At 46.4% G+C, this 17,280-nt stretch overlaps 3 protein-coding genes across 5 annotated transcripts in view; 2 read left to right on the top strand and 1 right to left on the bottom strand.

The window, feature by feature from the left end:
- OXNAD1 (oxidoreductase NAD binding domain containing 1) overlaps positions 1 to 3,650 on the top strand; it is a 65,137-nt gene extending 61,487 nt beyond the window's left edge. Inside the window, exon 7 of the mRNA XM_068119609.2 lies at positions 2,260 to 3,650. Coding sequence (XP_067975710.2) covers positions 2,260 to 2,420 — 161 coding nt within the window. The 3' untranslated portion in view covers positions 2,421 to 3,650. The remainder of the gene's footprint in view (positions 1 to 2,259) is intronic.
- LOC137429584 (unconventional myosin-Id) overlaps positions 1 to 17,280 on the bottom strand; it is a 211,370-nt gene that overhangs the window by 47,269 nt on the left and 146,821 nt on the right. For 2 of the 3 annotated variants that reach the window (XM_068119607.2, XM_068119608.2), the window contains exon 22: positions 13,283 to 13,464. In XM_068119607.2, coding sequence (XP_067975708.1) covers positions 13,311 to 13,464 — 154 coding nt within the window. In that variant the 3' untranslated portion in view covers positions 13,283 to 13,310. Of the gene's footprint in view, positions 1 to 9,114; positions 13,465 to 17,280 lie in introns of those variants that run through there. The other variant, XM_068119606.2, reaches the window with a different exon arrangement.
- LOC137429588 (cyclin-dependent kinase 5 activator 1) lies at positions 6,659 to 9,365 on the top strand. Its single transcript, XM_078779600.1, has 2 exons — positions 6,659 to 7,038; positions 7,287 to 9,365. The coding sequence occupies exons 1-2, from the start codon at positions 6,736 to 6,738 to the stop codon at positions 7,869 to 7,871; spliced, it is 888 nt and encodes a 295-aa protein (XP_078635726.1). The 5' UTR covers positions 6,659 to 6,735; the 3' UTR covers positions 7,872 to 9,365.

Genomic DNA, 17,280 nt, shown 5'->3' with positions numbered 1-17,280 from the left:
GTGACCGGAACCCACCTGGTGGCGGCTGGCGTAAGCTCCAAAATAACCAACATGCGAAAACACAACAGCAGCGATATACGGCAGAGATACTGTACTTGCACGGCAAGATAACCACGTGACCGGAACCCACCTGGTGGCGGGTGGCGTAAGCTCGTAACTCGGATCTCGGCTCGCATCTCAAAGCAATAAACCGCCCGAGCGACGGCTCGTATCTCGGAAAACTCGTAAGTTGGTGCACTCGTAAGTCAAGGTTCCACTGTACCAACTTCTAATCTGGTGTGTGGGTGTATCTAGGCATAAGGAAGAACGCCATTGAAAATTGGGTCGCCACGTCAAAATCTAAGATGGCCGCCGCCATGTATGTCTGAACCTTGTGAGCGGAATATCTTGAAAAATAAGCGAAGTACCAACGTCTAATCTGGTGTGTCGGTGTATCTAGGCATAAGGAAGAACGCCATTGAAAATTGGGTCGCCACGTCAAAATCTAAGATGGCCACCGCCATGTATGTCTGAACCTTGTGAGCGGAATATCTTGAAAAATAAGCGAAGTACCAACGTCTAATCGGGTGTGTGGGTGTATCTAGGCATAAGGAAGAACGCTATTGAAAATTGGGTCGCCACGTCAAAATCCAAGATGGCCGCCACCATATATATGTCTGAACCTTGTAAGCGAAATATCTTGAAAAATAAACGAACTACTAACTTCTAATCTGGTGTGTGGGTGTATCTATGCATAAGGAAGAACGCTATTGAAAATTGGGTCGCCACGTCAAAATCCAAGATGGCCGCCGCCATGTATGTCTGAACCTTGTGAGCGGAATATCTTGAAACATAAGCGAAGTACCAACTTCTAATCTGGTGTGTGGGTGTATCTCGGCATAAGGAAGAACGCTATTGAAAATTGGGTCGGCACGTCAAAATCCAAGATGGCCACCTTGCGTCTTTCACTTTGTCAACTCACATCACTTCACCGACGGGGGACCTAGGCGTAACACTTGTTCAACATATTCCGCTCACAAGGTTCAGACATACATGGCGGTGGCCATCTTGGATTACAAATGATGTAATCTACACAAATTATTTACTTCTGATAACATGTGAATGTATGTGCGTGCACATGGGAAATACATTTGAAATGTGTAATTACACCTCATGTAAAATGTGACTTCAAGAGCTCAAATCCTCTCCCTCTCTCTCCGCCCCCATCCCTCCCACATCACGCACGCTACACCGGGGAGTGGGTCACACACGGGGGAGTGGGTCACACACGGGGGAGTGGGTCACACACGGGGGAGTGGGTCACACACGGGGGAGTGGGTCACACGCGGGGGAGTGGGTCACACGCGGGGGAGTGGGTCACACGCGGGGGAGTGGTTCACCCAGTTCTGTTGGGTGTCTTGGTTTCTTGGTTGGGGATCTTGGTTTCTGTAGTGAATATCTCATTTGAATACGTTTGAAAATTTCCACATGCACACACTGACATGCGTGTCCCATGCGTATGAGTATATGAAAAATCATCAGAAATGTGGTCAACTTTTTATAATACAGTAAATAACTAGAACGACACTCTTGGACGTCACAACATTGACCGATATGCCTCCTCCCACATTATTACATCATTATAATACTTGTATCAAGCTTGATTTAAATCCATTCAGCTGTTCACAAGTTATCACATTTTTACCTGACATGACCACTGTCCTCTGAACTTTGACCTCAGGACCCCACAATCTAATCAGTTAATTTTTACATCATTATACATACCTGCAGCCTGGTGTTGGGCTAGCGGCTAGGGTGGCAGCTTAGGATCCTAGGATCCTGGGTTCGAATCCCGGTCGATCGCTGAATTAACGCCAGGGGGGTTGACTCAGCCTGTCATCCTTCCGAGGTCGGCAAATTGAGTACCAGTTCACTGGTAATTCCCTGTTTGTCGTAAAAGGCGACAAAAAGGGTTGGCGGCAGGAAGGGCATCCGGCCGTAAAACATTGCTTCAAAAAGGGGACCCCAAAAACAACAACCATGGTCCCCGAAAAAGGCCAACCCCTGCTTGCGGGGAAAAATGGCCTCTAAAGGTGGTTTTTATACATACCTGCACCAAGTTTGACTAAGACCCCTTCAGCCGTTCACAAGTTATTGTGGTGACGAAGACCTATCACGCCCGGACGAACGGACAGCCGGACGGATGGACAACCTGAAAACATAATGCCTCCAGCAAGGAATTGCCATTGATGGAAATGTTTTTTTTCGCTGTCTTGACAGTGGGCCGCATTCCAGCAGCGACGCTATCAGCATTAGGCCACAAGGCTGAGCGAGCCTTCGTGTGCGGCCCCCCGGACATGATCGACTTTGCCGCTTCGGTACTGCACGCCAGCGGTCTTCCTCCAGCCTTCATCGCATTTGAAAAGTGGTTCCTGCATTAGGTTTCTTTTGATCATGTTAAAATGTGTTCCGCAGCACATTCAATGAAAGCTTATACAGCCTAAGGCTGGGGTTGCACTTGTTTTTTTGGGGGGGGCTGTGTCTATGAGCATGACTGTTCACTTTAGTGGAGACTGTTGGTGCACGTTTTTAGACTTTGAAGGTGAGGGCCTTTAGCCATGTGCGTGCTCGCTTCTGCAATGGTTTTGTGTTCGTTCCATGTTCATCCCAAGAGGTTACGGGATGAGTTTGGGTTGTTTACTATTTGAAATACTCGCACGACGCATGCCGCATTGAAAAAGTGAAAAGGAGGAATGACATCCACACCGCTAATGCATTATTTACTTATTTTGCACCAAAAAGGGAAACGACTGTTAAAAATGAACAAGTGTAACTACGGACTTAGTATGGGGATGGACACGGGTGTGGATTATTGTACACGGCGGCTATTTTTACGGGCAAGTGTAACACGGCGGCCATCTTTACGGACAAGTGTAACACAGCGGCCATCTTTACGGGCAAGTGTAACCCCAGCTTAACTCGTTTTTCTTTTGGATTGCGACAAAAAGAAAAACTCACAAAATGGAAAGTGATGTGGATTTGATTGTTTTTGATAAGTTGATTTTGCAGCTGTGATGGTGCTACAAGTGTGTTGGTGAACGTAAAACATTTTATCGTCACGTGATCCTTGGAACGACCGTTCATTGGCTCTCACTCGCCACGAAACTCTAAGGAGGTTAAAGATGTAATGATACTACTGTAAGTGATTGTTATAAAAACAAACAAACATTTTTTTGTAGCATTGTATACAAATGGGTGAACTTGTTCGCAGCATCCTCTCCGTCGACAACACCCCAGGTTGCACTGTAGCGAATGATTGTGGTAACTCGTAGATGTTTTCTTTCCATCGAGATCGTAGGTTTTGAGACATTTTCTTGTAGCCATTTTGATCTGTGACGTGTAATTGATTCTGATGAAACGGCTTAGATTTTCTTCTTCTTCAATAACTCGCATTAAAACTAACGTTTTCGGCTGAGTTTCCATGAAGGATGTTAGGATTCATTGTTTTCCATCATTTTCACTACCCTCTAATAGCTCAGATAAGTGAGTTATTATAAAGTCATTCCAATCACTCGGCCTTGCTTGGTAGATCTTTGTTCTTGTTGTTCTTGCATGGTTTGATGCCTTTTCCCCCAATTTTTGTTGGTTATAAATCTACGATAATATTCTTGGCCAGTCTGTTGCTCTGTAACTTTATCGATCCGTCTGACTCCACCTACATTTGTGACCTCAAAAAATCAAATCATACGTCTGCCATTTTGGTCACTACTCGTGGGCTTCTGGCCTAGAGCGTCAGTCTACAGATGTGCACAACGCATCTTCTATCATGAAAGTAAGGTAATGTTTTGAGGAAAGAAAGGTACGTTTTGATTACAACCTGTACAGAGAAAGAGGCAATGCAAGATTTTGATTGGGAGAAATCGAGGCAGCGGTCTATTACCTATACACCACCCCTAAAATAGCTCATACTTTCAAGATGACTGCCGAGTTCATATACAATTAAAAACTGAACAACGCATTGTCTATCGTGAAATAAAGTTACGTTTTTATTACAACCTGTGCAGTGAAAATGAGGAAATGCAAGATTTTGATTGGGAGAAATCGAGGCAGCGGTCTATTACCTATACACCACCCCTAAAATAACTCATACTTTCAAGATGACTGCCGAGTTCATATACAATTAAAAACTGAACAACGCATTGTCTATCGTGAAATAGAGTTACGTTTTGATTAGAACCTGTACAGAGAAAATGACGCAATGCAAGATTTTGATTGGGAGAAATCGAGGCAGCAGTCTATTACCTATACACCACCCCAAAAAAACTTTCCTACTTTCAAGACGACTGCCGAGTTCATATACAATTAAAAACTGAACAACGCATTGTCTATCGTGAAATAGAGTTACGTTTTGATTAGAACCTGTACAGAGAAAATGAGGCAATGCAAGATTTTGATTGGGAGAAATTGAGGCAGCGGTGTATTGCCTATACACCACCCCAAAAAAACTTTCCTACTTTCAAGACGACTGCCGAGTTCATATACAATTAAAAACTGAACAACGCATTGTCTATCGTGAAATAAAGTTACGTTTTGATTACAATCCATGTCGAGGAAAGAAAATATAGTCAACAATATTTGTTTTAATAAAAAACGCCAACCTGTCCTTTTGTTGGCCATTTATAGAAAACAGCGGGGAAAAAAATGGAAGTTGTACCTAATTTCAGTTTTCAGCTGAGTTTTCTGGGCTGATTAGTGTGAAAATACAGGATTCATAAACAAACTATTTCACATGCGCATGAACATATATTCACATGTTATGTGACGTAACTAAATGATTTACATGACGTCGTTTCTGGATCTGCAGCATCCATTTTGGAAAACGCTACATGAAGCATCTAATTCAAGATGTCCAAATGTCACATGTCTGAATTCCGTGGGTTTCTGACAGACGCGGGCCTACTAGTACTAGTGTATTATAAGAGTTACACAGTTGATTATAATGATTGTTGATTATATTATCTGCATTAAATCTTGCAGAAACGGACTGGAAATGAACACTAATGCCAGGATATCGCATTCCATCGTGGCTTGGCATTACGGAATTCATACACAGGTATGGCAGGATTAACACGATAGCAATTGTACTCTCGTTCCAGCCCACAGGTGTTCAATAGTTATCAGAAAAAAACATCGTGCAATGGAAGATGTTTTCAAGCTGTCAGAAAACTCGGGTTCGCGTCGGCCATTTTGTGCGGTGCTTTCTTCTCGATAACCCAAACTTGTCTGAGTGTACAAGGCGAAGGCGGTGGTACATCGGTACATGGAGTATTAATGTCGGTTTTAGGCCGGTGATGGTGAACCTGACCCCACATTTCACCTCCGATTCTTGGATGATGTGGAGACCATGTGCTGAACGTCATGACACGACTCACCAACAGGTGGAAGCACATCACGTGATACTGACCTTTGCCCAGACATACGAGTGTCTTCTCGATGTTATTCCCATTATTATCAAATTCCCAACCTTTCAGCCTTCTGCTCGTCCCCAATCTCATCACCACCCTTCCAAATTGGAGGATTTCTCCTCACCTCTTCTTTACCTTCATTTTTCCTCTTTGCACCGTTGACTCCCTTTGTGGCTCCACGTTAAATGGGTCAAGGTGCCACCTGGACCACCTCCACATCAAGATTGCAGAGTAAGGCATAACCTGTCCGAAGGTTTGGTGTCCATGCATTGATCCAATGGTATTGTGCGATGAAGCAATGTTGGTGTGCAAGTGTCACCTTTACCTGCACCTTATTAATCCACACCTCGAGGGAAGCCGAGTAAATGAAACGCTGAATATTGTAAGTAATTCACACCCAATTGTTTTGAACAAAATGTCCAATGGCCTTGAGGAGATTCCTTCATTTTTGATTAGTAAGACCACTTATCGGCGATGACGTCATACTACCGTATCACGACACTGGGATTTGGTTTGATGACGTCATACTACCGTATCACGACAATGGGACTCGGTTTGGCTTTCAAACAACATTGCATGAGATCTATGGTTTTAACACCAAGTAGTACAAAATCACGATGGTCTCCGGCTCATAAACGCCAACTGGGGTCGTCCATGTATGACGTACGCACAAATCAATGACGTACGTGGGGTGAACATAAAATTGCCGGGGGAAAAATGCATAAATATAATGTAAGACATGCAACATGAAGAGGTTAAGACAGCATAACATTAACGATTGTATTCATCATCATTCATGATGTTTAAAGGAATGACATCATAATCAATTTCCATGTTAACGAGGAGCCCCCAGGGCCCCACCCCTCGCTTCTTCTCGATGGCGGCACGAAGGGACAAAATAAACAGCAGTTTTGGTAGTGGGGACGGGTAGTGAAAATGGGAAGTATCCGACACGTTCCAGGCTGGAAGCAGCTGCATCCATTACCATAATTAGACAGTGTCTGGGACAACGTCACATGTCCAAACCCAGCCGAGCGAGAGTCGCTGGACCAGGAAGGCGTGTCCCATACACGCCCCGCCCATTTCCCAAACGACTCCGCCCCATTTTCCAAACATCCCGCTCGCAGCGTGCGCGCTGGACCAGGGAGGCGTGTCCCCATACATGCCCCGCCCATTTCCCAAATGACTCCGCCCCATTTTCCAAACATCTCGCTCGCAGCGCGCGCACGGACTCCGGCACGGAGGGTTCACGGTGTGCGGCGGGTCCGTCCGGCCGAGGGTGCGTCGCGCAATGGGCACCGTCCTGTCTCTGTCTCCGAGCACCCGCAAGGGTCGCATCCTGGAAGAAGGTGTTCAGAGCTCGGTGTCCCATTACACGGCCGCGCAGAACGGCAAGAACGCCAAGGATAAGGGATTGAAGCGGCATTCCATGCTGATATCGGCGCTCACCTGGAAGCGCCTGGTCGCAGCGTCCACCAAAAGGAAAACCTCGAAGAAGGTGAACCCAAACCAGGACTCCTTGCCGACCATCAATAACGAGAACCTGCACAAGTCCTTCTCGTGTGCGAACCTCAACGCGTTTTGCCAGCAGCAGGTGGGCACCGACGGGTCTCGCGGATGGAAAATGGTCTTATTTAGCCAAAAGTGTTGGGAAAATGATGAGTAGCTCCATGAATAATTGATTAACGCTTTGTGATTTTTAAGGACGTTTTGTCGCTCGTTTAATGACGGGATTTGGGGAAGGTCGACGGTGGACCTTGGTGATGCCTCTGGGTTTGCGCGATTTATTGTCCGGAGGAGCCCTTCATGTTTGTCGATGTCCTTGTCCTTATCCCACCACAGGCTACCGAGCCAAGCGCACCCTGTAAGCAGCTCGTTTCGGGAAAGCGAGCGGGGGTCGCCTCGGCCCGGAGCCCCCCGAGGAGGGTCGTGGTCCAGGCGTCCACGAGCGAACTCCTCCGCTGTCTGGGCACCTTCTTGTGCCGTCGGTGTTCCCGCCTGCGGCACCTGGCTCCAGGTGAGCCGGCCCTGTGGTTGCGGGCCGTGGACCGGTCGCTGCTCCTGCAGGGCTGGCAGGACCAGGCCTTCGTGACCCCCGCCAACGTGGTCTTCGTGTACCTGTTGTGCCGCGAGGCGGTGGGAGCGCACACGAGCAGCGAGCGCGAGCTCCGTGCCGCCGTGCTCACGTGCCTCTACCTGTCCTATTCGTACATGGGCAACGAGATCTCGTACCCGCTGAAGCCCTTCCTGGTGGAGAGCAGCCGGGACGCCTTCTGGGACCGTTGTCTGCGCGTCATCGGCCTCCTGAGCGGGAAGATGTTGCGTCTCAACGCGGACCCGCACTACTTCACGCAGGTGTTCTCGGAGCTCAAGGAGGAGGGAGTCCGGGAGGTTCCCGCGCACTGGAGCCTCTCGCTCGATCGATAATGGGTCTTCGTGTCTCCTATACCCAGTTCTTTCTCGTCTGGTGCAATAAGACGTCCGTTCGGCGGACCCGTGGACATCTGCCAACCTTATGGATGAAGACACAATATAGTGAGTCACGGACGTGTCTCGTGCTAAAGGAAGGGGTCACTGGACAGATTTGACCTTTTCTCAAGGAAGTATTGTTCGACAGAAGTCTCCACACTGCGTTAGTCAGAGCCACAGAAATCACGTGACCATTCCTCATGGATCTCGCTTGTGTATTGAGGTCTTCATCTGGAGAACACGAGGACGAATAAACGAGCGATTCATGAAGATGTAGAATACACTAGATAGGGTGAAAATGACAAAAAAAGATGAGGAAAATGGCAAAAAAGATGAGGAAAATGACAAAAAGATGAGGAAAATGAAAAAAGATGAGGAAATGACAAAAAAGATGAGGAAATGACAAAAAAGATGAGGAAAATGGAGGGTCTGTCCTTTCAATCCCTGCTGGCAGGAAGACGGTGCTCATTGGAGTGATCAGGTGACTCCATCTACTCATGAGGACGATTCGTCAAAGTGTTGAAGAAGAGGATGTCGGGGATGCGGTGGAGAGGCAGAACAACCAAGGTCATGTCCGTGTGACCCGTGAGACAAAATGGCGAACACACCGACTCGGAATGGAAATACTGGAAATGTTGCGGACTCATCACGTGACCCGGAGGTGTTCAGTTTCATGTTCGGTGTTTTAAGGTCATCGTCAAGGTCGTTTAAAGGTCATAGTCAAGAGGATGTCGGGGATGCGGTGGAGAGGCAGAACAACCAAGGTCACGTCCGTGTGACCCGTGAGACAAAATGGCGAACACACCGACTCGGAATGGAAATACTGGAAATGTTGCGGACTCGTCACGTGACCCAGAGGTGTTCAGTTTCATGTTCGGTGTTTTAAGGTCATCGTCAAGGTCGTTTAAGGTCATCGTCAAGAGGATGTCGGGGATGCGGTGGAGAGGCAGAACAACCAAGGTCACGTCCGTGTGACCCGTGAGACAAAATGGCGAACACCCCGACTCGGAATGGAAATACTGGAAATGTTGCGGACTCGTCACGTGACCCGGAGGTGTTCAGTTTCATGTTCGGTGTTTTAAGGTCATCCGTCGTTTTGGGCCGTAGTTCAATAGGTCTTTCTTTTTCAATGTGAAGCGTCGTCTCGGCGCAGTTTCCGCTTCCGGTTTCTCCTTGAGGGTTTAAAAGAAAACGAGAAAAACGTTTTTCATCCCCATGGGTTTATTCAAAGGGAAGGACAAAGACTCGACCGTCCTTAAACGTAACAGTTCAGCGAATGGTCGTCCAGGTCACACTTATAGATTTTGCCAAACTACGAAACATTTCAATGTATTTGTACAACATACAGGGTTTGTGATCACTGTTCTCAAAGTGCAATTTAAACTATTTTATTGGTGGCGTTCTGCTAAAATGTCATTGTTTTGTAGAATCACAAATACAATGTGAACAATGGTTCCAGTGCACCTCGTTTGTTGAGCGAATCACGTGATCAAAGCATTGTGACGGGATCAAGGCAGGAAGCATTACGAGCAGTACCAGAAATCCTGGATAGGGGGTCGTCCCTTTAACGTGGCATTCCTCATACAAAAACAAAATGGCGGCGCATGGGCAACAACTCATCACTCCTCATACAAAAACAAAATGGCGACGCGTGGGCAGCAACTCGTCACTCCTCATACAAAAACAAAATGGCGGCGCACGGGCAACAACTCGTCACCAACGATGCCGACTCGCCGAAACAACAACTTTGCAAAAATCTTAGGACATTCAGAGAAGGTCAAGGCCTCACAATTGTACCAAGGGAAGGAAAGATGATAAAAGTATCCTCGTGCACACATCATTTCGGAGTTAGTGCGGAGCATCCCATAAAGCGTTAATTAAATGTGCACTTTTAAAGTGACTCAAAGTACAATCTTGATTTATACAACTAGTCAAAGCTATCAAACGGTGTGGTGGTGCTGCAGCTGGAGTATGCTGCCATTTCTGGTCTAGAAACTGAAAGCATTGGGCCTTTGAGGCCTTGCTCGTCCCCCCGTGCCACCAGCATAGGGCAGACTTGTGCAAAATCACGTGTCCATATGGGGGTTACTTTCACATCAATTTTAGCATCGTGTGAGGGATTCATGATGAAAACAAGAAAACATCACCGTCATACGAGCATGCACTAGTTATCGTGACCGGTGCCACGGCCCTGCTTTGCAATGCATTACCTTCCAGTGCAATCCTTAATACAAAATAGATTTCTCTGGACAAATTAAATTGTCAAACTCGGAAGCAAATGACGATCATAAAAATTAAAACGGAAAATTAAACCTGCGCAGCCCGGTTTAGGTGATTCGTTCTAAAATAAATGGATCCAGACCCTTTTATTGTCATGCAAGTTCACTTTCCTTAAACTGTCACTAAAAATAAAACAACAAACGTCCGTAATGAAAAAAAAATGCAGAATTCAAAGCCCGCTTGTGGTCGAGAGTTTTGTACAGTGAAAATACCAGGTAAAATAAAGGTGGAAATTGTAATGCAGTAGATACATCTTAAAATATTGTGTTCCTTCAGAAAATATATTTTGAGAAGAATTCATCTTCCCCATACTTTAGGAGCAGTTATACAGACAAACCAGACAGACACACACATCTAGCCATTCCGTGCCAGACGGACATACATTTGGCATCCCAAGCCAGACGGACAAACATCTAGCCATCCCAAGCCAGATGAACATACGTCTAGGCATCCCAAGCCAGACGGACATACGTCTAAGCATCCCAAGCCAGACGGACATACATCTAGCCATCCCAAGCCAGACGGACAAACATCGAGCCATCCCAAGCTAGACGGACATACATCTCGGCATCCCAAGTCAGACTGACATACATCTCGGCATTCCAAGCTAGACGGACATACATCTCGGCATCCCAAGTCAGACTGACATACGTCTCGACATCTCAAGTCAGACTGACATACAACTCGGCATTCCAAGTCAGACAGACAAACATCTAGCCATCCCAAGCTAGACAGACATACATCTCGGCATCCCAAGTCAGACGGACATACATCTAGGCATCCCAAGCTTGACGGACAAACATCTAGCCATCTCGTACGTGGTACACCAACATCTAGCCATCTCATACCAGGTAGACCGACATCTAGGCATCTCGTACGTGTTACACCGACATCTAGCCATCTCGTACATGGTACACCAACATCTAGCCATCTCGTACGTGGTACACCAACATCTAGCCATCTCGTACCAGGTACACCGACATCTAGCCATCTCGTACGTTGTACACCGACATCTAGCCATCTCGTACGTGGTACACCAACATCTAGCCATCTCGTACCAGGTACACTGACATCGAGCCATCTTGTACGTGGTACACCAACATCTAGCCATCTCGTACCAGGTACACTGACATCTAGCCATCTCATAAGTGGTACACCAAAATCTAGCCATCTCGTACCAGGTACACCGACATCTAGCCATCTCGTACGTTGTACACCGACATCTAGCCATCTCGTACGTGGTACACCAACATCTAGCCATCTCGTACCAGGTACACTGACATTGAGCCATCTTGTACGTGGTACACCAACATCTAGCCATCTCGTACCAGGTACACTGACATCCAGCCATCCAATGTCAGAGGTGCATATATTTACTTTACCAGTGGCAGACACAAACCGAGCAATCCAGTGCCAGGTAAATGTGGAGTCATCCAGCACCAGACACATACATCTAGTCATCCCATGACTGGTGCACATCTAACCTTCACGTACTAAACAAACATCTAGAAGTCCTGTGACACACGCACTGACATGTAGCAATCCCGTGACACACGCACTGACATCCAGCAATCCCCCCATGGCCGTCACATATACATCCAGCAATCCCCCCATGGCCGTTACATATACACGGCCATGGGATCATAGCTGGCCGGCTTGGGATCCTAGGATCCTGGGTTCGAATCCCTGTCGATCGCTAAATCAACACCAGGGGGGTTGACTCAGCCTGTCATCCTTCCGAGGTCGGCAAATTGAGTACCAGCTTGCTGGGATGAATGATCCCGGTGTGTACCCCGGTTTAGAATAGGTACACCGTATCCCTGCGCATCGTAAGAGGTGACTAAGGGTTGGCGCCAGGAAGGGCATCCGGCCATAAAAACATTGCCTCAAACAGGGAACCATGATTGTCATGGGGCCCGCAAGGCTAACCCCCGCTCTAGCGGGGAAAATGGCCTTAAAACGATCATTCATTCATTCATTCAATCCCCCCATGGCAGTCACATATACATCCAGCAATCCCCCCATGGCAGTCACATATACATCCAGCAATCCCCCCATGGCCGTCACATATACATCCAGCAATCCCCCATGGCAGTCACATATACATCCAGCAATCCCCCCATGGCAGTCACATATACATCCAGCAATCCCCCCATGGCAGTCACATATACATCCAGCAATCCCCCCATGGCAGTCACATATACATCCAGCAATCCCCCCATGGCAGTCACATATACATCCAGCAATCCCCCCCATGGCAGTCACATATACATCCAGCAATCCCCCCTGGTGTTGGCTTAGTGGTTAGGGTGCCGGCTTGGGATCCTAGGATCCTGGGTTCGAATCCCGGTCGATCGCAAAATTAACACCAGGGGGGTTGACTCAGCCTGTCATCCTTCCGAGGTCGGCAAATTGAGTACCAGCTTGCTGGGATGAATGATCCCGGTGTGTACCACGGCTTAGAATAGGTACACCGTATCCCCACGCATCATAAGAGGCGACTAAGGGTTGGCGCCAGGAAGGGCATCCGGCCATAAAAACATTGCCTCAAACAGGGAACCATGATTGTCATGGGGCCCGCAAGGCTAACCCCTGCTCTAGCGGGGAAAATGGCCTTAAAACGATCATTCATTCATTCATTCAATCCCCCAATGGCAGTCACATATACATCCAGCAATCCCCCTCATGGCAGTTATACCGTTATGTATCTATCTCATACCACGCACACCTACATCTAATCATCCCATGTCAGAGGTACATACATTTAGTCAACTGGTGGCAGACACACACCGAGCAATCCAGTGCCAGGTACATGCCCAGCCATCCAGTGCCAGGTACATGTCCAGCCATCCAGTGCCAGACATACATCTAGCAATCCTGTAAGAGACAAATATCAGCAATTGGATGGCAGGCGCACGTCAAGCCTTCTCATGCGAAACACACATGAACAATACTTTGACACACTTCAGACACACAACTAGAAATCCTGTGAAAGACACGTACGAGCCATCCTGTCCAAGACAAACATACATCTAGCCATCCCCTGCCAGACACACGTACATTTACCAATCCAATGTCAGACAACATACATGTAGCCATGACATGCCAGGTATACGTCTAGCCTTCCCACGCCAGGCAGAATCCTGAGCCATTCTTGCGAAATTCCGGCAGCGCGAGGCCGGGGACACTTTGCACCGAGATGGTCTTCTTTCGGCCTTTCAGGGTACAGGTCATCGAGTCCAAAACGTGCACGTTCAGAGGACGGTTTTCTCTGGAAGAGATCATTCCAAGCATTACGTGGCATCACAGGGCACGGAGACAAGGTACAAAAAAGGTGTTTCATGAGGGGTTTCTTATAAACCTCAGTGATGGTTAATGAAAGATCTTAATGGTATTTTAGTCTAAGTGGAAAATGCAAATAGTGTGGAAGAATAAGCAATGAAGAAAGGGGGAAAGGGGGAAAATTTGTAGGGAGTGGGAGAAGTGGGAAGGAAGAGAAATGGGATTTGGATTATCAATCTTTACTATTCCAGAAATGGAAGTTGGCGATTGGGTTGTTCCAGCATGAATTTTGCATTTTGTGGAAATGAGAAATTTCATCCTGCTTTGGAATCGATCACTGATCACTGATCAATAACTGTGATTGGTGGGTGCTGGAAAAAAACAAAAGCAAGCAAAGTGCGAGAACAGGACATGTCAGGGATACGCTCGTTGTGAACAACATCAATATATGTCTGAGTGAAGCTGCCTTCCAACTCCACAACCGTGACGTCAGTGCAATTACCCACAGTCGTGACGTCAGTGCAACGGTTGGCAGAAAGCTACAGACCAATTTTGTATTTGTAGGCCAACCTCCATAATTGGCTGTGACAGACCTTGAGGTGCAGCCCAAGGTCACACGAAACAAAGCGATCGTGATGTGGGTGGAAAGAACAAAAAGACAAAGAGGAAAGGGTATCAGAACTGACTCGGGGTGAGGTAGCGTTACTTGGGGGGCTCGGAGTTTGGGGGGCAGGAAAGGGGGTCAAGTAATAAATGCTTCTTTATCAAAAGGTTCTGCTCCATTCCCAGGTGAATGTCCACCAGCAAATGTATGGATAAATAGGGATGAAAAGAAGACAGCACGAGAGCTCGACATAAGCAACAAAATAATACTTGTGATGCAAAATTGATAAATAATAAATCAATCAAATTTGCCAATTTACTTTGAAGGTACAAGTTATTGTAGAAACTTTACCCTGAGCAAATCTGTTTCAGTAATGATTTAGCCATTCCCATTGGTGCTCACTCTGGGAAAATGATTTAGAGGTCATCAAGGTAACACTGACAATGTCAGATCAAGGCGGGACATCTCAGAGACTTCCCATTGGTGCTCACTCTGGGAAACTGATTTAGAGGTCATCAAGGTAACACTGACAATGTCAGATCAAGGCGGGACATCTCAGAGACTTCCCATTGGTGCTCACTCTGGGAAAATGATTTAGAGGTCATCAAGGTAACATTGACAATGTCAGATCCAGGAGGTACATCTCAGAGACTTCCCATTGGTGCTCACTCTGGGAAAATGATTTAGAGGTCATCAAGGTAACACTGACAATGTCAGATCAACGAGGGACATCTCAGGGACTTCCTATTGGTGCTCACTCTGGGAAAATGATTTAGAGGTCATCAAGGTAACATTGACAATGTCAGATCCAGGAGGTACATCTCAGAGACTTCCTATTGGTGCTCACTCTAGGAAACTGATTTAGAGGTCATCAAGGTAACACTGACAATGTCAGATCAAGGAGGGACATCTCAAAGACTTCTCAACCAGTGAAGCAAAAAAAAAAGAAGACCTCCAGGACACAGAAGGAAGAAAATGACCTCTGTCGAAGGACATGTGACGAAATGCCGCTTGATGCCAGGGCTGCCATAGCTTGGGGCAGATGGCACATGCCACGGTACAATTTTGGGGTGAAGCAGACTGTTGTCAAATCGACATTAACTTAAAAAGAAAACCAGGAAAAAGATCAACAGAAAAGCAGGATTTTGTGAAGCAATGCTGCCTCGTTCAGAATCTATAGGAACGAGGTCAGCGGTGCAAGCATTTGGGTTCAGATAGATATCATATTAAATGAAGATGGCAGTGTTACATTGTCGGGAAGCTCATCTACTTTGCCGCCTGCGACCAGAATTGGCAGAAAATGCTTCTTCCCATCCCAGTAATGGATGGACATCGAAGGTGACGCTCGTTACCGTATTGTACTGGAATGGCGACCTCTTGGTAGCATCGAGATAATACGGGAAGGAAATGGAAGGAGGAAGTTCAAAATAAAACCCTGTTTAACGAAGCAAGTCATGTCTGCAGGATTTATCCGAGTGTCCTTCGTTCGGGGAGTCCATTGCCCTTGATCTCGGCCTTCGAGCCCGTATGAATGCCAATGAGATGCCACAACAGCAAAGGCAACAACCCACTCGCGCCACAATACGATGCAAATCCAAGGATTTCTACGCATCAGATACACAATTGGCATCTTCAATATTCTGCGATGCACTTAAAAAAATGGTTAGTGTAACGTACATCCCGATTTGTCCAAGACCGTAACCGCCCCACTGTGTCGAGCCGCCTGGTTGTTATGGCAGCCATTGCTATGGGAGCAGCCTCCCCCAGGATGTACGGTGGAGGCATAACAAGCTCGAAAGAGCAAATTCGCTCAAACCCTTTCACCTATTTGATAGAAATTATTAGAATCCATGACTTATAAATATACGGATTTAAATGAAGTCCCTTTGGATTTACCGGTGAACGCACAAGTGGGAAAAGTACTTTCATTGACAAAATAAAACGCAACAAAGGGAAGGTTATACTTCAAAAAATGAACTAGACATCAGTTGGGAATTTATTTTTGTAAGCACAAAATGAGGGATATTTATCCTCACGCTGTTTGAAAACGAGAGCTTCCAGGGAAGCAGAACTCAACTGAACTGACTGGCCAACTTTAAAGTAGGTCAGTTGTCTGTACTAGATTTGACTTAAATGAAAAGCCAACAACCTTGTGTAATAATTTTAAGGCCCTTGTATCCTTGTGTGGTAAGAGTCTCACACACCAAGTTTGATCAAAATCCATAAATATTTGCGGACGTTAAAGTCTTAATGTCGTTTCGGAGCTGAAAACAATATGGCGGCCGATGGCGGCCTTTTTGTGACGGATCGGGTTGGAATGTAATAGCAACCTACCTTGTGTGGTAAGGGTTAAACACTCTAAGTTTGATCAAAATCTGTTAATATTTGTGGACGCTAGTGTTAACGTCGTTTTCATGACCAAAAACAAAATGGTCGCCTAAGTCCGCCATTTTTCAACGGATCAGGCTGAAATGTAAAACCAACCTGGTCCTTGGGGTAAGGATGCTGCATGTCGAGTTTGATCAGAATCGGTTGATATTTGTGGATGCTGGAGTGTTAACGTCGAAAAGTTAACAGACGACGACGATGACAGACGTTCGGTTCAGTATGTGACGCCGGAGGGTTCAGTATGTGATGAACTCATCTCAGGGACTGACATCCTCCGATCATATCCGACACTCATTAACAGGTGCTGCTAGTAGTCACTAACCCCCGACGGCCTGCTTACTTGGCTAGGATTAAAATAAAATCCTGCTCAGAGGAGCCAATCAAACCAAGATTCCAACAAATTAACGATTTGATGAACATCGTCAACCAGACACCAACACGAGGACTCATCATGACCATTTGAGACTACCGTCCCGTTGAGTTTAAAAATATATATATAAAAAACTGGGGAGTGTGGGGTTGGGGTCGGGGGATCTTGTAATCGGAGGTCTGTCTGTCCATCACGCTATCTCCTAAACGGTTGTGCAGAAATTCATCAAACTTGCTATTTATGATCAACACATGGCAATAAGTTGTGGGAGCAGTATCATTTTTGGCTCCACCCCCTGGGATGAGGTCAAAGGTCAAATACCAAAAAATGCAATTATGGGTACATTTTCAAACACTTCAAAATGAAACTTTGTGTATGAAATCAACATTGGGAGAAGCATGGAATATATATAATGATTTTTGGATTTGACCCCCGGGTTCATA

Source organism: Myxine glutinosa, chromosome 6 (genome assembly GCF_964187855.1).
Source record: "Myxine glutinosa chromosome 6, kmMyxGlut1.1, whole genome shotgun sequence".
Lineage (NCBI taxonomy): Eukaryota > Metazoa > Chordata > Myxini > Myxiniformes > Myxinidae > Myxine > Myxine glutinosa.
Note: the sequence above shows the minus strand (reverse complement) of the source record. Positions and strands in the feature narration are given on the sequence as shown.

Bases quoted from the DNA above. Each gene is read 5' to 3' on its own strand.
- LOC137429588 (XM_078779600.1), top strand. From the start codon at position 6,736: ATGGGCACCGTCCTGTCTCTGTCTCCGAGCACCCGCAAGGGTCGCATC. The intron at 7,039-7,286 runs GTGGGCACCGAC...ATCCCACCACAG, and splicing joins ACGCGTTTTGCCAGCAGCAG to GCTACCGAGCCAAGCGCACC.